Source organism: Cariama cristata, unplaced genomic scaffold (assembly GCF_000690535.1).
Source record: "Cariama cristata isolate BGI_N322 unplaced genomic scaffold, ASM69053v1 scaffold38960, whole genome shotgun sequence".
In the NCBI taxonomy this organism is placed as follows: domain Eukaryota; kingdom Metazoa; phylum Chordata; class Aves; order Cariamiformes; family Cariamidae; genus Cariama; species Cariama cristata.
The window spans coordinates 1-20,928 of NW_009597050.1; the positions used below are offsets into that span (position 1 = coordinate 1).

At 48.8% G+C, this 20,928-nt stretch overlaps 1 protein-coding gene across 1 annotated transcript in view; it reads left to right on the forward strand.

Moving 5' to 3' along the window:
- Positions 1-381: 381 nt before the first annotated feature.
- The window catches only part of CECR2 (cat eye syndrome chromosome region, candidate 2), a gene marked incomplete at both ends in the record, with an annotated part of 22,629 nt that continues 2,082 nt past the window's right edge, over positions 382-20,928 (forward strand). Inside the window, 14 exons of the mRNA XM_009708424.1 lie at positions 382-486; positions 1,103-1,152; positions 3,521-3,690; positions 4,414-4,491; positions 9,342-9,498; positions 13,300-13,429; positions 13,716-13,753; positions 13,856-13,947; positions 14,232-14,358; positions 15,757-16,190; positions 17,301-17,429; positions 17,550-17,861; positions 18,062-18,563; positions 20,661-20,924. Coding sequence (XP_009706726.1) covers positions 382-486; positions 1,103-1,152; positions 3,521-3,690; positions 4,414-4,491; positions 9,342-9,498; positions 13,300-13,429; positions 13,716-13,753; positions 13,856-13,947; positions 14,232-14,358; positions 15,757-16,190; positions 17,301-17,429; positions 17,550-17,861; positions 18,062-18,563; positions 20,661-20,924 — 2,588 coding nt within the window. The remainder of the gene's footprint in view (positions 487-1,102; positions 1,153-3,520; positions 3,691-4,413; positions 4,492-9,341; positions 9,499-13,299; positions 13,430-13,715; positions 13,754-13,855; positions 13,948-14,231; positions 14,359-15,756; positions 16,191-17,300; positions 17,430-17,549; positions 17,862-18,061; positions 18,564-20,660; positions 20,925-20,928) is intronic.

Consider the following 20,928-nt stretch of genomic DNA (forward strand, 5'->3'; position numbering starts at 1 on the left):
GGGGGGCTGGGAGAGGGCTAGGGCAGTGCGGGGCGCGAGCGGAGTTGCCAAGCAGACTGCGAGCTGCCCCGCGTCGCGCATTGTGTCGGAGCCAGTCTGCAGCCTTTGTGGCAACAGGAGAGCCTGCTGTGGGAGCGATGCTGCCTGCCTCACCGCATTCCTCCCCGTCTGCCCCGCATCGTGCCGGCGGCTCCCAGATCAGGCTCCCAGCCAGCGGGAATCCCTCCTCTCCTCCCCTCCCTGTCCCGTTTCTGCTCTGATTTAATCCCTCCTTTGGTTGGGTTCCTAGCAGCTGTTCTGATTTCCCTGCCCTTCTCCCATCCTGCCAGCCACAGTTCCCTTGCTCAGCAGGTATTTCATGGTGGTTTTGCCATTTCGCAGGGGATGCGGAGGGCAGACAAACACCCCAAATGTTCCTGGGAAAACAGGCAAGAGACGAGGGCGACCCCCAAAGCGGAAAAAACTACTGGAGGAAAATCTGCTGAGGTATGGAAAGGTTGTTGCAATAGACATAAAATGCATATGTTCCCAGAGGGAAATATAATGTACTTCTGGGGTTCCCCCACTAAGTATGTATATACCATGCAGCCATAATTTCAATGCATCTCTGAAGTGAAGCAAGCTCAGACTTGGTGGATGCTTTGATCACTCTCCAAAGAAAATTCTGACTGAGCTGGAAGCCAAGTTTGGTGAAACAGTGGGTATCACTCTTCCAATCACCTCACTTCGAATACAGTTCCTTCGGCCAGTGCTAGAGGATATGCTCCTGATAAAGAATGCTGTCACTGTGTGGCACTTGAAGCCACAAATCCTGACCACTTGCGTCAGTATAGATTTTGGGATGCTTCCCAGAAGAATTGAAATATTGTCCTTGCCAAACTCCAGCCTGCACCCTTCAATTCTTAAAATTTTATGAAGCTGTGATAAATATATATGTGAAAATATATATCAAACATGTGTTCTGCACTGTGTTTTTTTTCATGGTTTTGCTGTGCATTGAATAATTGCTGCATTCCCCATTCTTCTCCTCAGAAGCAGCTGCATTTCAGTGATGTGAAGTAACGTATTTATTGTATCACTTCTTCTCTTTCTTTTTTGGTAGGGAGAAGGCAGAAGAGAACTTGCTAATCCGTGAGACTCAGATAAGAAATGGTAAAGAGATTTTGCGGGGTCAGAGTTGATAGGATCAGCTAACATGGCTCTTAAATTATCAAAGCCTGGAGAGATACCTTTCTCAGGAAAGGGAGAGTCTTTCTGCCAGTGGTTGGGGCCGAGTTTGGAAGGAGGGGTTGGCATTACAGGCTGCCTTGCGGCTGAGAGCTTGGACACCTGTGGGCTTCCTATCTTATTGTGGGTTAGTTTGGGATAAAAATACCTAACCTATTGGGTTACACTAGGGCTTGGGAGCCCACCTACTCACTAAAGTTGATGGCAACAGGCTGTGAATGGCCTTTGCTGCTCCAGGGATGAGGTGAACACGAGCCCCTGTTTGCAGCGTGTGTGTTTTTTCAGACTGGAAGGAAAGTGGGGTCAGTGATGCCAAGATAGGGAAGGAAGAACCTTTTTGATTCTCCTCACCTCTGCTTCCCAGTGGCCATTGGGCAGCAGAGCTTGGTAAATGATGTCTTGAGGATACCCACCTAAGGGTTAACGAGGCAAGCAGAAAAAGCAACATAATGTGAAAGTGAGTGCGAGGGGGCTGGGACTCATTTGTCATACATGTGGATCCATCGGCTTCCACATAACCCAGGGGCTCAGCCTGCCGGTTGCCCCAGAATAAAAGGCAAGGGTGGCATTGTCTTTCCCAAGCCTCCTTCCCTTCACCCTTTGTCTTCAGATATCCTGGCGGCTGCTCTGGAGCTGGGCGGCAGAGCCAGAGCGATGCGTGTGAGGCACTGGGGCTTTTATCAGATCATTGTCTTCCAGCAAATTGTGTCACTTCAGCTGCAGAGTAATCTTCTGGTGGCACAAAGCAGTGCCTTAGTCCTGGTTGCTGTTGAAATGAGTCGCCCGTAGGCAGCTGGCAAGGGAAGGGGTAACAAGAGTGCAGGCTCTGGGGGCAGCCTGCAGGTAAGTTCCCCACTGCAGGCGGGCAGGGGACGGCTTCGCATACCCAGGGCAGTAGAAACCAGCACACGGTTGGTCCTTCACCATCTCCTTTGCCATCTCGGTTACCAGTCCCCAGCGCATTAGTTTGAGCTGAAGCCAAGGGTGGATTAAGGTGTAGGCTGGCCTGTGACCTGGAGCTAGCAGACACTCACTCTGTGCCACTACCGCGGCATGGAGGTTTCTGAGAAGAGGGCAGGAGGCTGGAGGAGGCTGCAGCTCTCCAGTCTTCCTGGGGCAACCTGATAGCTCATGAGCCAGAGCTTCTGGCAGCTCAGATCCACAAAGGGCCCAGAGTCAGGTTCAGAAAGAAAGGGGCTTGGTTTTTTTACTTCTTTATTATTTTCATGGTTAATTTGCTTCAAAATGTGGTGAGATGCTGCATAACATCTGCCAGTGAGGGTGGTGACCATTGCTTTCTTTCCAGTAGCCAGGGGTTAGCTCTAGAAAAGTCTAGAGGGAGCTGAGAACCCCTCGGCCCAAAGGGGTTTGAAACAACATCTTCCCCCTCCCCAAAAATGGGCCACAACCTTCTTTGCTCAGAGAGCGTCCCGGGGCAAAAGCATGCAAGTTGCAACCCATGAGGCTTCTCTGCTCTGTGTAAACCTTTGCGGAGCAGGAACCACATTCCCCGTCTCCAGGTGGGTGTTCCAACCAGCACGCAAGAGAGTCCTTCCTTCGCAATTAATATTCAAATGTTTCACACAAGATGGAACAGCTCAGAGTGTCTTGGTAGTTGGGACATGCTTGAGAGAGGTGGGTGATCTGCTTCAGATCCCACTCTGGATCAAGCAGGGATGGGATGTGAACTTTTGGAACTTCCCCCTCATCTGGCAGCCTGATGAACCCCATCCTTCACTTCCTCTTCTCTTCTTTCAAGTGCCTGCAAACAAAATGTCTCATTTGGGAAGAATGGGAGGTTTTATTCACTGCAGCAAAGGTTTGCAGTGCTAAAAAAAAGGGAAAAATAGCTTGTTTAAATTAACATTCATTTTTGATGTTTTTATTCTGCTGCCAGACTAAATCAGACATTTGCATTACCTTATGTCCTGCTCTGGCTGACAGCCTCCATTACAAGAGACAAATTAAATCCATTTCTGTGGTCCATCATAACTGGAATGGAGGCTTGCTACAGGGATGTCGCACTACCCATGGGTTGCAAAATGCCACCATTACTTCTTCACCTGTGTACTTCCTCTGTGTCTTGGCATCACTTTCAGTGTCGCTAGGGGAGGTAGCAGTGCTTCTGGCGGATCAAGAGAGCTCTGGGTCTCTAGCAAAGAGCATGTTTCTCATAACAGTGGCCATTGGCAGTATCTTTTGCTCTTCCTGAGCCCTGAGGAGAGGAGAAGGGATAAAGAAAAGTTGTTAGTCATAACTGCTGTGGAGATAACATCCTTTCATGTTGTTGAAGGGTCCCAGGGGCCTGGCCGTGGGACATGGTGGCTGCTGTGTCAGACGGAAGAGGAGTGGAGGCAGGTCACAGAGAGCTTCAGAGAGAGGACTTCCCTTAGAGAGCGGCAGCTCTACAAACTCTTGAGCGAAGACTTCCTGCCGGAGATCTGCAACATGATTGCACAGAAGGTGAGGAGACATGACATCCTGTTTACCTCTCTTTGACCGCTTCCAAGAGCATGGATGTTTACTGATTGAAGGAGACCTAAATCCAACCAGCCCTCACCTTGTCCTGCTCCCCCCAGGCCTCCAGCCTGCAAGTGTCGCGGATGCAGGGGCTGTTTAGCTTGTGTATGGGGAGAAAGACTCTCCCCAATGGAGTGGCAGGGCTGGAGTTGGTTCATGACCGCATGGCAGCATAGGTAGGATGGCTGAAGGGGTTACTGTCTTCAGCCGTGTTCTGTGTCCCCAGGGAATCTCTGTCTGCTTTTGAACTGCTGTGATTTACAGCCTAGCTTTTCTATGCAAACTGCCTCTGATTCCACTTTTACTGCTGTTTCTCAGCTGGCTCTGCTGAAGGGGCAGTGGCTGCCTTAGCTGTCCTGGCTAAGTCTGCTTCAGCTGGTATATCAGAGCCCCGAAACTCTGAAGGAGATTGTCTGTCAACTGGATGTTTTCAGGTGGGACAGATTTGGAATGGGATCCTTCGGCTACATGGCTTTGTAAAATGGGCTCTGCAGTCAGCGTGATGTTCTTGGATTGAGTTCAGTTTGCTTGTTTGCTACCCTTGTAAAGCTAATAGAGATTTCATGGTCACTTCTAGCTCCCAGAGTTTCTCCTGCCAGTGTCACCGATGTGCCCTAATTTCCTCCACTCTCTTTTTCCTTCCCTCAATTCTCAACCCTGTTTCAGGAGAAGCGTCTGCAGCGGACAGAGTTTTCTCCCAGGTGGATGTCTGACCATCAGCCCATCAAACCAATCAAGCAGGAGGTGAGGGGGGGTGCGAGGGGGAGGACGACGGAGGGAGGCGAGAGCAGATGCCTCCTGGGGGGAAAAATAAACCGCAGCATCGCTATTCAGTGGGAAGGAGTCGTTTGAAAGTGCTTGTGCTGAAAGAGAGATGGGTGGTAATGCCTGTCAAAGGCAGGCTGACACTCGGGGTTTCTATGGCGAGCAGGGAGGTGCTGCCCTCTGGATCGCAGAGGTAACCGGCCTCGCCGCAGACTCCCCGGTGCAGCTGCATATGGAAATCTGCGCTCAGTCTGGGGAATTCCACTTCAATGAAAGTGCTGGCACATTCGAGGCAGTTCAAAGAAAAGTTGAAGAAGGATGAGAGGGCTAGAAGAACCGGCTTACAAAGGGAAATGACAGAAATTCAGCCAAGGGGAAAACGTGAGGCTGCAAACACATGAGGGTGTAGATAGTGCGGCAGGAGAAAAGAATGACTGACGTGGTACAGAGCTGAGCGAGGAGGGGGTCAGCTGGAAATGGAAGTCACAATTTAGGCTGCTTAAAGAAATGCTTATCAAACTGCAGCCTTGTCGGCTGAAGCGGCTCTTTCCGTGCCTCTTCACCCTCGTCTCCTCTCCACCCCATCAGTGTAACAGCGCTGTTGCTTGCGGGTCTGTGCAGTGACCCAGACCCAGGAAAATGACTGGAGTTAAATATAACCTTTTTCTTTGGTCGGGGTTATTTTTAAGGTAGATCAGCTTTCCGATCCACTTCACCACGCAGCCCCCAACAGTCACGCTGGCACAGCCAGGGGGATGGTACGGTGGAGATGGGGGGTCTTTGAACTGGCAACTGCTACCCAAAACAATCGGTCAGGCGACACGGGATTAGCTTCTGAGGAAAAAATTGGCTTGATTCTATCAGGCCGTGGCACAGTCTCTCACTCTAGATGTAATGAAAACGTAGTTACCTGGTGTTTTGTCAAACCCTGTGAAATTAAACTGCAGAGAATATTCCCTGTGAGCCAGGCTCAGGCGTTCCCGCAAAACAAAGGAGAAAGTACAGTTCCCCACAATAAATGTAATTACTTAGAATAGATAAATAAAAGGAAGGAAGAACCTCTCATCATGCTGCAGATAAAAGCCTGCCGAGAGGAAAATAAGACCCCAGTGATGGTCAGTTTGGGGCCAGAATTGCTCTCTGCAAAGCCCACCATGCAGGAAGTGCAGGGACACGTGTTTGTTCACAGGCAGCAGAAATCCCAGAGGAGGAGGGGAGTGGGAAACACATGGAGCCTGAATGATGCTAATCAGTACCGCAGGTGCTCCAGGTCTGTGGCAGCAGAGGGCTGTTAATTGCTGCCTGTGGGCCAGTGAAACGTTTCCAGTGAGCAGGGGGCCCTCCTGGCACCCGCTGCGCAGGGGCACGGGGAGCCAGTCAGCACAAGGGTAGTGATGTTTGTGCCGGCTCCCCAGCAGGATGTGGCGGCCATCCCTGCCACCAGGGAGCCAGGGAAGGTGCCAGCATGTCTGATGGCTTGTTTGCCCAGCGAGGAGTGGGCAGCAGGCGAGCCTAAGGGAGAAAACCTCTGCCCAGTGCAGGGGTGACCCCTTCCTCCCGACTCCATGAGCTGGATGCTGCTTCGGTCCGAGATATAACTGCTCCATAGGCTCCTAATCCTGCGGGGGATTTCTCAACAGGTGGTTCAGATTAGCTCCTCATTAAAGAGCTGCCTGAGCAGCACCCTCATTAGGGCAGTGCTGCGGAAACTGGAGCAGGAAAGGTTTGGAGGGTGAGGGGCTGGGGAGTGTGGCTGGAGGAGGCCAGGGTGCCCTGGGCACCCATGCCTCCTGGCCTTCTGCCCCTGAAGCCTGATACCCGCTGTCTGGAGAGCAAAGTAAAAGGCAGAAGTTTGGCCCTTTTGGGGTCCCAGGGGGAAAAGGCAGTGATGTGGTGTCCTGGAGTGCTCTCTGGCGGAGGGAAGGAGGCGGTGATGCTGTGGTCGCAGATAAGAGGGGTGCTTGTTATCCTCCAAGTGGGGAGGAAACTGGAGAAACATCCCTTTGCCACCTTTTCATTCAGGAAGGAAGTTCAACTTGTATTGGGTTCTTGCTTTTATAGTTCTAATAGGCGTCTGCTTCCATCACATCTAGTAGAAGTTTACTTGTTTACGTTTGCTTATTTTTTTAACCCTGAGTTGAGCACTCTCATCCCCCAAGTGGGATACCAGGCAGTAGGTCTGTCTGAAAATCTGGCTATTTCTGCATCTGAAGTGTCTCGAAGAGCCAGTACCAGCATTGCTGCTGCCCTGCAAGTGCCGCAGGGAGCAAGTGCAGTTGTCGCAAGCATCTGCTGCAGCCCTTGGTGCTCACTACACTGCGCTGTGGTTTCTGCTTTTCCCTTTTCTTCTCTTCGTAGGCCTGCTAGGATGACATCCTCTCCTTTGCTTCAGATTATCCTATTGCTTTGTCGATCCCGTGTTTGTGGTGGGCTGATGTGGAATGTGCTATAGATTCTGTGTTGCGCCGTTACAGTATAGGGTGCTGAATGCACCCTGCAGGCTTGGAGAGGCCCTGGTGTGAGCACAATGGCTTGGATGTTGTGTTCACATTTCTGTAGGACATGAATGGTGGAAGCTCTATGAAAGGGAAGGTCTGACCTGTGTACTAACAGTTGAAGAAATTGGTGTGTCATGCCAGGCTGGCTTAGATCTACTGGCTGGAGAATCTAGAGTCTGATAGTCACATCCTCAATAAAATATCTTGGTGCACCAACTTCTGGTGGCTGGTTCCTGCTCACCTCTTCTTCTTCCTAATTGCTGCAGAACCTGATGGTTTTTAGTTCCTATTGCAATTTAAAGATTGATCTAGGAAGTTGGGGGAAAACTAGTTGATGATGATCAGGATCAAGCCTGAAAGGACGATGTTTGCAGTGCATGAAAGGAAACTGGGTGGTAGAGTGGCTGAGGAAGGGATATGAAAAGACTCAAAAGTGGAAATGTAGAACCCCATTCTGTAGGTTCTTGACCTCTTGTACTTGGCATAGAAGTTTCAGTCCTGGGCATCCTGGTGTTTGGGTATTGATCAGTTGGAGGAAAGGTTGAGAGAGACAACTGGAATGGTTAGGGAGCTGGAAGGATTGCTTTATGAGGAAACATTTAACCTAATTACAGAAACATGGGAGTTTCGTGTAAGTGTCTGAGGAAGCCCATAAAGGCTGGAACGTTGGCTGAAGAAGAGAATTTATGCTTGCCCAGAAGAGCTTAATTAGGAATAATTGTATGGAATGAGGGGATGAGTGATTAAGTTTAGACGGAATGTGAGGAGAAGCTGGCTAACCTAAAGGTGGACTCACAGAATGGTTTCCATAGGAAGGTGGTAGAAGAGTGAAGGACTAATATTTGGCAAAGATATGAAAAGGAGAAAATGATGGGCAGAGTTCCCTTGTGGTGAGATCATGGTGTGAGTTTCACTAAAAAGATTAGCACAGAATAGGTGTTTTTGCTGTCCAGTCTGTCTCTAGATGCGGGTTACGGTCCCAATGTTGTCAAGAGTCCTATCACTCTCTCTTTGACACTTCTCCATGGCTGTCAGTCGTTGAAGCATAATTCTCTTAGTATATTGTTGCTGCTGGAGACAGGGAGATAATACACAATGTTTGTCCACAGAGAGCTGCAGCAGGACGTTGTAGGGCAGTGCTGGGTAGGGGAAGGGGAGGCAGAGGGGGAATGAATGTACAGTGAAACCAGACAGTATTTCTAGGCGCTTATCAAAACATGCCGAGGTTCCACTTCTTGGTAATGAAACAAGGACAAAATAGTAATCGTGGTGCCAGAATTTTTTCTGGGGATTAATAATGGGCCTGGAAAAGTTGATGGTCTGAGCAGCAGCCAAGGGACCCCAGCTGATTGCTAATCCTCAGGAAATGCCTTCTGCGTAAGTGGTGGTTGCTGGTTATTCCCTGAAAATGAAGGCAGAGAAAACTGTATGCACATTGTTCTTTTTCCAGTTGATATTCCCTGCTGATACAGCACACATATCTTGGTCTTGCAGAAGTTAGAGAGGTGGGAGTGGCTGGTGGATGACCAATTCATTTGTCTGTCTTATAATTAAATTCAGCTAATAAAGGTAATTCCACACTGCCATATACATACCTTGCACTTTATTGGAGAAATAGCACACAATCCCTGGTATGGGAAGCCTGCAGTCGAAGTCGGATCAAACACAGCCTTGCAGCCTGCTGGAAGTGGGGAGGTGAGGAAGTGGGGCAATAAAGAGCCAGGCATCCTTGAGTAAGAAATATGGTTGGGGAACCCAGCAGGAAAACTGACCAAATAAACAAGCGAGAGCTAGTTCAGGGGAGATTAGCACACAGAAATATGGCAGACCTTATTCTGACCAGGAAAGGAAAACACTCCAAATGATACCTTGATGCAAGGCTGTACCAGTCTCTTGTCCTATCCTAGTTACTCTGTGTTTTATAGCAGAACCATGTTCAGCGGAGTAGTCCTTTCTGCTCATACTTGCAACTCGGGGCTCTCCTAGCTGGAAGGGGTAGAGGTGTTGTGTGGGGGTGTCAACAGCCTGAATCCTTTGCCCAGAAGGGGAATGTGTGCAGTGCATTCCTGGCAGAGTGGCAGCTTGTCCAACCCATCTCTTCTCCTTCCTTTGTCCCTGTATCAGTAGGATTTCATTGCTTGACAAATAACTTTCCTTTACGTGTTGCTTTTCATCCGAGAATTCATATGTACAAATCCTTTTTTTCCTTTTTTTTTTTCCCCCAGCCATTCGTTGTAGGTATGCTTTAATGCTTGCTCAAAGTAAACCTGCCTCTGCTCAGACTTCAATAAGCTGATGCATTACAGTTTTTGGTGCACCATTTTGTCACAGGTAAACCCAAATGTCCTGAGTTCGATGGAGAAGCAGAGGCGCAGAGAGGAAGAGGAGGAACGCCAAATCCTTATAGCGGTGCAGAAGAGGGAGCAGGAACAGCTGCTAAAGGAGGAGAGAAAGAGAGAGATGGAGGAGAAGGTCAAAGCAGTGGAAGGTATGTGCGACCAGTGTGAAGCAGGGATGGAAGCTTTCAAAGCTAAGATTGAGATCTTGAATTAAGATCTGCCATTTGCATTCCTGCCCTGCCAGATCTGCTAAGAGGAATATCTTTTCTTCTACTTACCTCAGATAAATTGGTCTGACTGTAGCTTCTTTTCCTTTGGCTATCTCCCTCGGTATTGGTGGCTGTTCTGTAGTGCACCCAACTGTGTCATCTTCCTCAAATCATGCTTGGTTTCTCCCTTGCCCCAGCTGTAATTTTTTTCCTACTATTCATGTTGTTCCTCTGTTCTCTTCTGTCTCCCCACTAGCCTTCTCACGGCTTTCCCTGTGTGCAGGATTAGCTGGCTTTGCTCTTGCTGAACAGAATTTGGTCCTTTTGGCCCAATGCATGATGAAAGAAGGATTCCCTTTGAGAAGAAAAGGGAGGGAACAACATGGGAGTAACAAGATATTATATTATATTGCTACTGGCCTTATCAATTAGACAACTAAAGATGAGGGGACCAAGCTAAACAGAGCACCAGAGGTGGCAACTTCAGGTGTTAGTCTTGTTTTTTCATCATTTTGAATCAAATGCTGATTTAAGCTGTTCTGCAAGAAATAGCCGTGTTGTGATAAATACATCATATCAAGGCACAGACAGCAGGCATTCAGCCAGTACATGTAGTCACTGGTGTCTAAGAGCAGGCTCATTTCTGGCTGCCTTCTCTCTGTCAGCCTCCCTTATAGGAATTCCTTTATCTGCTGCTTTTGCTGCAGTGGCTGGCTGGGCTGTTGCAGTTCCAGTGAAAGGCCGAACATCTTCAGAAAACCGATGGTAATGTGTGGTGGTATCAGTACTGTGAATCCTTAAGTGGATAAAGAATCAGAAAAGGTAAAAAGATTAAGTTCATGCAAACCTTGTAAATTTTCCAAGATGAAAGAGTCTGCTACCAGATGTTTGGTAGCAGACCAGATGTTATCTAAGAATAGGGTTTTTTACCTGCTTACCTTTCTAACCTTTAGAGAATCCAATTACTTGCTTGGCCTTCATATATTCCTGGTTGCCAGTCCTAGCTAATCCAGTGCTTTAAACTGAGAATTGTGCAGCTTCCATATCTGCCACAGATATCTGTTTCATCTTAGCAAATTCCATATTCTCTGTGCTTTATTTTTCCATCTGTATAGACAAAATTGCAGAAGAGCTGCAAAGATAAATGTACCTGTAAAAAGGTTTTGTTTTAGTATAAGCCATGTCCTTTTCTGGATGAATGCGATCACTACATCATCTGATGTAAAGACATGAGAGCTACTCAGAGAAACTTGCATGGGATTGGGCAGTAAACTGTTTTAAGCCAATTTAGCATACGTTCATGCTTTTCTTGGCAGAGATGCTTTTATTTTGGTTTGTGCAGTTTCTTTTAGTTTCGTTTAAACTTGTCCCTAGTCAGTTTAGGATAAGTCAGGAGAAGTCTCCTTTTAAGCTCGTGCAAAAGCTGTTTAGAAGGGTTATTTAAACGGCTGACTTGTTCAGTTAAATCACCGCAGTATTTTTCATCCCTAGAAACGGCAGCTATCCAGGTAAAACTGGCTTCTTAACCATCTTTCCTTTTTGCCAAGCACACTCTCCATTAGCATTTACTTGCATGACAGTTCTTATGACGGACAGAAAGTGATTTGAAAATTAAGTCATTTGTTTTGCTTGGTTCAGACTTGTTAAAATTGGACATCTGTCAACAGAGATTTTAGGGTAACAAAGATTTTCTTGTATTTTGCAGTCTGTTTGAGATTTAACATTAATTTTGTAAGGTCTTCTGTAGAGGGGTGATGCGAAACACAGGGTGAGATATCTGCTCTCTGATGGACTTCATCAGCACTTCACCTGCTTCTCAGTTTTGAACTGTATGCCTGTTCTTAGATCATGTTCCTGTTTCCAGTCTGGGATTTCACTTCCTCCCCTCCAACACACGCCCCAGGTAGCAACCCTCCTGCTGGGCCCATCTGTACCTTCCTGAATTTATGAGTCAAAGCAGCTTTCTAGATTTCTACCACAAGAGCAGGTTAGAGTTTCCCAATTCTCTTCCCAGATGCTGCTCCAATATTATCTCTTGTACATATGACTTTCTAGCTATCTGAGGTACTTTTTAGGGCATTGGTTAGATTTTAATAGGTGCTGGGTAGGACTCAGCTCCGGCCAACAGCATGACAATGAGCTCTGCCAGTGACCTTTAGCATGCTATATTAATCACTTGCTGTGGTAGAGGGATCTGCAGTCAATCCTGGCTGAGCTCCAGTCTGGTACCAGGGTCGCACTCCCCAATTCCTTTCACTTTACCAGGTCAGATCCTTGGCAGGCCTTGATGGATTTCTAAAATTTACATCACCTTACCTCTTGGCTACTGTTGCTATGAGATTTTCCTTTTGCTGCCCAAATCATTGCCCCATGTTTTTCTCAGCTTTCTCACTTCGGCATCCATTACAATGTCATCTAAGTGATGCTAATTTTACAAAAGAAGCATGAAGTACTGAACTGTGCTTGGACAGACTCAAATAGTCTCTGTTAACTGCAATTTGATGTTGGACTTCTCATCATTAAATGTTATAATAGATGCTGTTAGCTTCTGTAGGACATCTTAGATGCAAGCTCTGTCCTCCCAACTTCACTGCTACCCAGAGTCTTCTAATGGGAAATTTGGACTTTCTTTTACCAGTCTTTGACATATGTGGCCATGGACCTCCCTGGAAAGACCTACCTTGTAGCTATTCCTAGTTTTCTTGTGCCCTCAACACCCATCCCAAGTTTGGTTTTGGCTGACAGAGTAAGAGAGTAAATTAAGCACCAGAGCTGGTGCTTCTTGAGTCTTTGGCATTTTTCAAAGATGGAGCCTCTGCTAGAGGCTATTAGCCAAGTCTCCCCCTTCTTTCTTTCATGCTGGGTGTTCCCCGATGTGACCTGTTTTCTGGGATCTTACTCCTACAATATCTGTCCTTGAAAGCTACTTTCACAGAATTCTGCTCCAACAGAAAGTTGGTACAACCACAGGTGTTTAGCAAGTCAAATGAATTCAGATTTCCTATAAGAAAAAAGGAAATGAGGTTCATAAGAGCCCATAAACTTTCTATTATGAAGCAATCTGTTGGCCAGCTGTCTGGTTGCAAACCACAGGTTATATTAACAACGTTGCTTCTTCCTGTCTCTCACCTCTTAAACCAAAGCTGTCTCAATGGCCGTCCTGTGTGGCAGCTTGCTCGCTCTGGCTGCTGGCCATGAAGACCTACCTGAGCAATCTTCCCAAAGCTAGCTATGGTGGCGGAGGATATTAATGACCGCAGTTACTCATTGTGACCCAGCTGATAGACCTTCACCCTGCCCTTGGCACTGCTCTTCATCCACTTCAGTGCAAAACCAGCTGCCTTGAGTTCACCTGGCTGAGGTGAAGCATTCGAAGGATGGTAACTTAACAAACCAGGTCTTTCTGTAGTGCTGATCTATGCCTAGGTCTGTGCACTGAACTTCTCTCTTTGTACAATGCATAGTCAGGAATTTGTCTGGAAGCTGCCTAGGGGAGTGACTGTATCACAGTAATACTTCAATATCAATGATTGTAAGGTCAAGGGAAAATGAAGAGGCGTGTTGATGGCGTGCTGTATTCTCACCTGCTCTGCTCCTGTGCTGTTGCTGCTTTTGCTGAAAGAACAAGAATGTTTCACTGGAGTTCTTGCGAGCTGCAGGAGCTGCCTTCGTTTTCCCTGCAAGATGTTGTTGACAAGGAGTGCTGAATGGTTTTTCATCTCTGCCCCCTCTCCACTGCAGAACGGGCCAGGAGGAGGAAGCTTCGTGAAGAGCGGGCCTGGCTGCTGGCGCAGGGGAAGGAACTCCCGCCTGAGCTTTCCCACTTGGATCCCAGTTCCCCGACCAGGGAAGAGCGAAGGACCAAGGATCTGTGAGTATGCAGCTGGGCATGCAGCACACAAATGCGTTGAAGTAGTGAGTACAGGAAGGAGAGGAGTGTGATCATTTACAGGAATGAGGAGGGAGAAGTGTGGTTGGAGAACAGCGAGGAGTAAGCTGAGAAACATCGGGACTTGGTCCATGCTAGCAAGTGTTTGTGATGAGGCCTATTTGACAATGTTATGGCACTGTGCGTGGGGTGGAAGGGAAGTTGAAGTACAAACATGTGTCTTATATGTCCTCAGCCTGCATAGTCACTCTTGCGTTTCCCATTACAGCTTTGAACTGGACGATGAGTTCACAGCCATGTACAAAGGTTAGTCCTGCCCCAGCATTCCTCTTTGCATGACTCGCTCAAAGTGAAATACTCTCCTGGGCAGGTGTGTGTAACCATTCACCTTTCTTTTGCTACTGCCAGTTCTAGATGTGGTAAAGGCGCACAAGGACTCTTGGCCCTTCTTGGAGCCTGTTGATGAATCATATGCTCCCAACTACTACCAGATCATTAAGGTATGGAAAGTGGTCCAGCCATCTTGACTGATGCACTTTGTTGACCGGGATGCAGTTTTTTGGAAGCATTTTGAAGTTTTGTGGGTGTGTTACCCTCGCAGACAAACTGCGTGACTCCAGTAGTCCCTTCTAGCCTTACAAGTCAAGAAAACCAAAGATGAGAGGCTGCGTCTCAGGAGAGCAGCCTCTACTCCCCATCCTCTCTCTGTGAGGAAGCTCGCTATGCAACTATGTAAGCCCCACTACGCTTGCTGTAACTGAAGGGAGGTTTTGTTGCATTTCAGGCCCCCATGGACATCTCTAGCATGGAGAAGAAGTTGAATGGAGGTCAGTACTGCAGCAAGGAAGAATTTGTGGGCGATATGAAGACCATGTTCAGGAACTGTCTTAAGTACAATGGTGAAGGCAGTGGTAAGAGCAGTAAGATGCTAAGTTCGTCTATTTGCAGTGCTCAGTCAAAGCCAACAGTGATCTTTTCCTACTTACCAGTACTTGATTTGTGCTTATTCTCTTTCAGGGTTATTTTGGGGAGGCCAGACGAAAGAGTAGGAGCTCCTTAGTAATATGGCCTGAGGTTTTAGTGAGGTTTTTCGCAGAATTTGGTCATGCTGACTTCAGGCATGGCATATGAAGGGACTCCCTTGTTGGTAGATGGTGAAGGCAGAACATACAAAGAGAAGAAAGTCTGTTTCTTTCTGAGTTCATTCCTTGGTGTGCTTGTGTGTGTCTGTGTGCCCCTTTTTCTCATAGTGCCTAACACAAACTTTGAAAAGCATTGGAGTTTGGTTAGCTTTCAGTGTTTGTTGAGTACCACAGAAAAGTGAAGAATGAACCAGGCTTGTAGTCCTTTGGATGCAAAATGTAATTTTCAGGTTCCTTGGCTTTTGAATGAACAACATGAGTCTGCAAATGGGAAACCCTGGGTTTAATTGCCCTGCCAATTAAAATTCTACATGTTGCTTAGGTAAGAAATCAGCTCCCATATGTTGGGTCATCACTGCAGACTGTGTCTCACCAGCACCACCTTCAAAGTGAAAATAGTTAAAGCTACCTGGCTTGTCACTGAAAGCTTTCCTGCACTGCCACTGGGAGAGCTCTGTTTCCCGAGGAACTTCAGGGTCAGTTTAGTGGAAACAACTGGAAAGTCATTTGCTTCAAGCCCTTGTCATTAACACCTCTCACATGTCTTTTCCTTCCTATTCACTCCAATGAAAAGTAGGAACCCTTCTGAGCAGAACTGTCCTGTGGAAATGATGCAATGGGGACACTGGTGTTGGCAATAGCTTTTGTGTCGGAGTCAGCAAGTGCTTTAGAAACTGTACATGGATAAATACATTTGCTGATTTTCCTCTGTCTTGTAGCATACAGCAGAGACTTGAACGAGTCCAAGAAAAACCTCTGAATGTAATCAAATAGCATTGCTGGAAGTTCACATTTCTTCTCTTAGCATTCTGCTGGCTGACTGTTCAGGTCACACATCTCTGTGAGCAGAGGTGGTGCTTCTCGTAATGTAATTCTTGGCACTATGCTGAAACACTGAGTTAATGCTGACTCTGCAGGCCATGCTGCTAATGGTACTTTGTCATGCCTATGTGCCTGTCTCTGGTGGAGTTACTGAACAAATCTGATGCTGCGTTGCTTATCAAATTTAAGAACATAAACCAAAGTCAAATAGTTAGAAACAAAAGTCTTCCTCAGAGAAACTTTGTGGAGGGGAGATGATTTATCTGATGGGGAAAGTCTGATGTTGCTTAATTGTTTCTCTCTATAAGGCTTTATCCCTGATATTGTTGGGTTTTTTGACTGCAGAATATACCAAGATGGCTTACAACTTAGAGAGGTGTTTCCATCGAGCAATGATGAAACACTTCCCTGGGGAAGATGGAGACACAGATGAGGAGTTTTGGATCAGAGAAGACGGGAGACGAGAGAAGAGGAGCCGGCGGACTGGCCGTTCCAGCGCAGGCAGTGTCTGGACTCGGTCGCGAGACCCAGATGGACCAGGCAAGAGACAGCAACGCCTGGAAAATGGAGGAAAACCTCCACCATATCGAGCTACTTCCAGGGCTCCTGCTTCTTCCTCCTCTTCCTCTTCCTCCTCCTTCTCTTCGTCCTCTGCGGAGGATCCAAGTGGCAACCCAATGCAGCCTCCTCGAGAAGTGGGTCCTTCCAATGGGCGAGGTTTCCCTCGCTCTCTGCAGTACGGCGGCATGCCCAGCCCTGTGCCACATCCCAGCCAGATGGTAAGGAGCAGTTTCTCTTCTTCTCCCATTAGGCCTGCAAAGGGAGGGAGGTAAAGGGGAATGAAGCTCTCCACTGTGAAATCCCTACTGCGTGGCAAGAACCTTTTCCCAGATATTAAGGGTCAGGGCTATGGTTTCTACAGCTGAAACTTTTCAGCCCTTAAATTTAAACTGGAACCATTTCAGTCTTTGCCGCACTAGCTGGGAACAGTCTCCTAACATTTCCCATAGCTGGCATGTCCCTGTGTGGTCCTGCGCCAGCCCTAGCTCCCCCAGTTCTCTTCTCTCCTTGGAGAGTTACCCCATTGTGCATGGAAAGCAGTCACATTTCCACTCTTAACCTCTAGTTTATGATGCTGAACAATCCGGTCTTGTTTTGTCTCAATTGTTTACAGATGCGTGGTAACTTTGTGCCATTTGTGTACTGCTGCACTTCATTCCTTGAGTATTTGTAAAAGCAGTAAACGAAATCAAACACAAGGCCACACTGGACTGCAGCAGTGACTTCCCTTTAGCCCAACATTTCTTCCCTGAATGCCACCTGTTCTGCATCCTCTCTGGGCTGTTCCTCACCCATCCTTCACTGCCTTTTCCATTTAACCAGGGATGTCTTGTAGCGTGGTGCATCAGCTGCTCCTCTGAGACCCAGGCTACCCCTCGCCCTTTTAGCTAGAGATCAAGCAAAATTTTTAGAGCGATTCTTGTGATGCAGATAGTGGGAGGCAGTAGGAGAGCTGGAGGCAACGAGTATTTTGAAAGAAATCCAGCACATTCCCCCATTGTCCTGCTTGCATACTCCTGTGGTCCACTTCTCTTCTTGGAGCGAACCACTGCCCCCTCCACATTTCTTACTTGCTCCCAAATAGTTGTATTGCAACCTTGAGCGCAGGGATGCGTGTCTGAGATATGAGAGAGTGGCTTTGGCAGGGAAGTTGTGTCACCTTGTAGGAAAGAGACTACAGGTTTTTCATGGTTTCTCCAAAAAGCCCATCTGCTTATCTGTGTGGTTCCTCCAGCCTTGGCTTTCCCCTACCTGCAGCAGCTCTGCTGCTTTTCTGTGCTTCACGAATTGTTTTATTTCTCCCTCCTGCATGCCTCCCTGTCCTCCAGAGACCAACCGTGCCAGGAACATTTGGTCCCCTGCGCGGATCAGATCCCACAAAACTGTATGGCTCACCGCGAGTGCCTGAGCCCCATCCCGGAGACCCGGTCCAGCAGCACCAGCACTTTGCCATGCAGGTAAGAAACGCTGCAACCAAGGGACCAGCAGTCCTGGACCCACGGATCTTCTCTGCTCCTTGGTGCAATGGCTCCCGCTGAGACTCACCTTGTCTCTCTCTCTCTCTCTCTCCTCCCCAGCCGGCCGTGGGACTGAGCGAGCATCGTGGGCACAGGCTGGCTGCCCCAGAGAAGCAGGCGTGTGCAGGACCGACCCACGTCACCAGCCTTGGCCCCCGGCCGGGTGCCCTGCAGCTGGGGCGCATGAGTGGCCCACCCCCTGACGCCGTCTACCCACCAGCCCAGTTCCAGCAGGGCTTCCTACCCTCAAGGCACAATGGGCCCCCCGCGAGGCCACCGGAGGGCTCGGAGGTCCCCCCAGGGCACATGTACCGGCCCTACAAGTACCTGAACCGTGCATTGTGGAATGGCAGCCATGGCCCTGCCAGCCAGGTGGCCATGGGGCCAGAGGAGAAGGCGCCCATGGGACCGGGGCCCTCACTCCAGCCCCATGCCCTGGGTCACATGATGGACTCCCGGGCCATGAGGCCACCGCTGCCTCCCAGCCAGTGGACTGAGCAATCAAATTTCCTACCTCACGGGGTGCCTCCCTCAGGGTATATCAGACCGCCCGGGAAAGCTGCCAGCCAGAGGATGCCATGGGGCCAGAGGAGAAGGCGCCCATGGGACCGGGGCCCTCACTCCAGCCCCATGCCCTGGGTCACATGATGGACTCCCGGGCCATGAGGCCACCGCTGCCTCCCAGCCAGTGGACTGAGCAATCAAATTTCCTACCTCACGGGGTGCCTCCCTCAGGGTATATCAGACCGCCCGGGAAAGCTGCCAGCCAGAGGATGCCACAGCCGCCAGCCGCTCTGTTTGGGGGACCACCTCAGGTTCAAAGAGGGTGCCAGGGCGGGGACTCCATGATGGACAGCCCGGAGATGATTGCCATGCAGCAGCTGTCCTCCCGCGTGGGCCCGCCGGGTGTGCCTTACCACCCTCGCCAGCTGCCCCCACCGCACCTCCCCGGACCCTTTCCCCAGCTGGCTCACGCTGCCTCCGCCACCGGTGTGCAGCCTCCAAAACCCATCGTGGGGAATGGGAGCTCACAGGATCCAACCAGTCAGACCATGGAGCCAGAGAGCAACCAAGGTAACACCTCATGCACCCGCCTGCCAACGCGGCAGCCCCTGCCTGCAGCGTTTGACCTTCCCTGCCTGCCTCTGTTACCTGCATCCCCCTGCCTACCTCCCCTTGCTCGCTGCCAGCCATCCCCCCTGCCTGCTGCACCTCCCGTGCCGGGGCAGATCCTCTGCCCGCTGGTGTGCGCCTGTGGGGAGGGCACAGGAGCACCTCCAGGCCAGCTTTGTTGTACTTGGGCTCCAGACTTATAGGGACCCAAACCTTAACTGTCATGCAGATGCACAAAACCTGTGTCTGCAAATGTGGCTTTATTTGGATTTGTGCCACTAGAGATGTGGGAAATATGCCCTGACTTTCAGGCTTACTGGAGTCAATTTTAAACAGTGGTTTAGGCTCAGCAACAAAAGCAAGGTTTTTTTCTAGAAAATAATTAGAATCTTGATTAAATAGTCATGGGACACACAGTTTTTATATGTGTCTTTTTATTTTTTAACATAAATTGAAATATATTTTCTACTCCAGCCATCGCTTAGATTTTTCTAAGATCGTTTTGTTTCACCATAGCCTACCAGAGGTCCCCTATGTCCCAGATATACCTGCAAGTTATCAGTTTGCCTTGGGGTGCAAATGCAAAGCATAGGCTGTGATGCTTCTAGAGCTCACTTGGAGTTAATATAAAAATTGGATCTGCAGAGAGTTAAGTAAGGAAAGAAGACATTATGTGAATAAATGGTTTAAATATACTTCTTTGAGTATGTGTCGGTATGGCTTCTCCTCTGAAATGCATGTGCACCTTGCTTGTGAGCTCTCAAAATCTTCACACAACAAAACTGCCTGAAAGCCCCTGAGCACCCACGTCAGTTCAGGTGGGGTGGCATGTCACGTGTGCCATTGCAAGTTTCTTTCTAGTTGAATTTCTTTCATTCTAGCTGGCAAACTAGAGATCAAAAACACCCCTAAAAATAAAACAAACCTGAAGTAGAGATCAAAAAACCCCAGAGATCAAAAAAAAAATTTTTTTTTTCATTAATTCTAGCTGGTAAACTAGAGATCAAAACCCTTGCATCTTTTATCGATCCCTTGTGTGCCTTGTGCTATGAGGAAACTCCTTCCTTGTGTGGCATTGCTTAAAAGCCATCATTATTTAACTGTGCTGGATATAGAACAGAGACCAGGGAGGATGTTGAGTGACTGCAGGGCAGAGTAGCTGCATCTCCAAATCACAGTTGGTTAAAATATGGCTGTGATCAGCTCCGCAGCATCTCGGTGTGTGGTAACGCTACTGCCCAAGCTGTGGGCAAGTGTGGTTTGTGGATCAGAAGGGGTAACGCAGCCTGAAATCAAGCTGCCGTTACCCTGATTTCTTATCTTGCTGTCATGTAGACCCCACTGCAGTATTTCCCAGCTCTGCCTCTCCATTAGGCAGCCTCTGCACACCCGTGTGTCAGACCAAACCCAAGTGTGCAATGTTTCTCTGGTGGAGGTGTGACTTACTGGTGGCTTGCAGACTACAGCGTGCCTGTGTCTCGAGGGTTCAGTCCAAGTGTGCCGTCTTTCCAAGAGAGGTGCAACCTCATGAGTAGTTTTTAAAAGAGCTCTTTTAAAAGAAACACTAGTATAGGTCACCCAACTTTGCAAAAGTGCACTTCAGAATTACTAAAGGTCTCTGAGGGGAAGACTGTGTGATGGGTGTGGGAGGGAGGCTGTAGCCCCCACAGAAGAGGAGTTGTCCTGGCGCCATGCTCCAGCAGTCCTGTACAGAGGTTTGAGAAGGGAACGGGACATCGTAGGCTTTGGAGTATTTATGACGGAAGGACCTTCATGGCTTTAGAAAGTCACTCCTTTTTCTCTTCCATTTGCACAAAAGTGGGATGCTTTCTCCATCCAGATGTTAGGGACTTGCTGGGCAGAGCTGCCCAGCAGCTTTAGGTCAGCAGCAGAAGAGGATGCTGAGAGGCTACTTTGGTAGACCTGATTAAGCTGGCAGGAATTACTCTTTGGCACACGTGCTTTGGGTGAGCGTCAGGAGGCGTGCGTATGTGTCGGGCGGGGAGGGCCAGTTTCCAAAATTAGACTGGTGTGTGACTTTTTCCCCTCTCTTTCCAGTGGAGCCGCCGGCAGGTGTGGACGAGAAGGCTCAGTGCATTGGCATGCCCGACGGGGCCTACACCAAACTCCTACCTCATCCCAAGCCCCCGCTGCCCATGGAGTGCACCAGGCGCGCCTTGCCCCCAGATGGGGAGGGAGATGGCTCCGGCGTGAAGGGTGACCTGAAGGCAGGGCAGGCCAAAGGCGCATGGCCAGCGGAGAGCGGCTATGCCAGCGGACCAGGCTGCGTGAGGGACCTGGTACCCGCCTCCGAGAGAGGGGGACC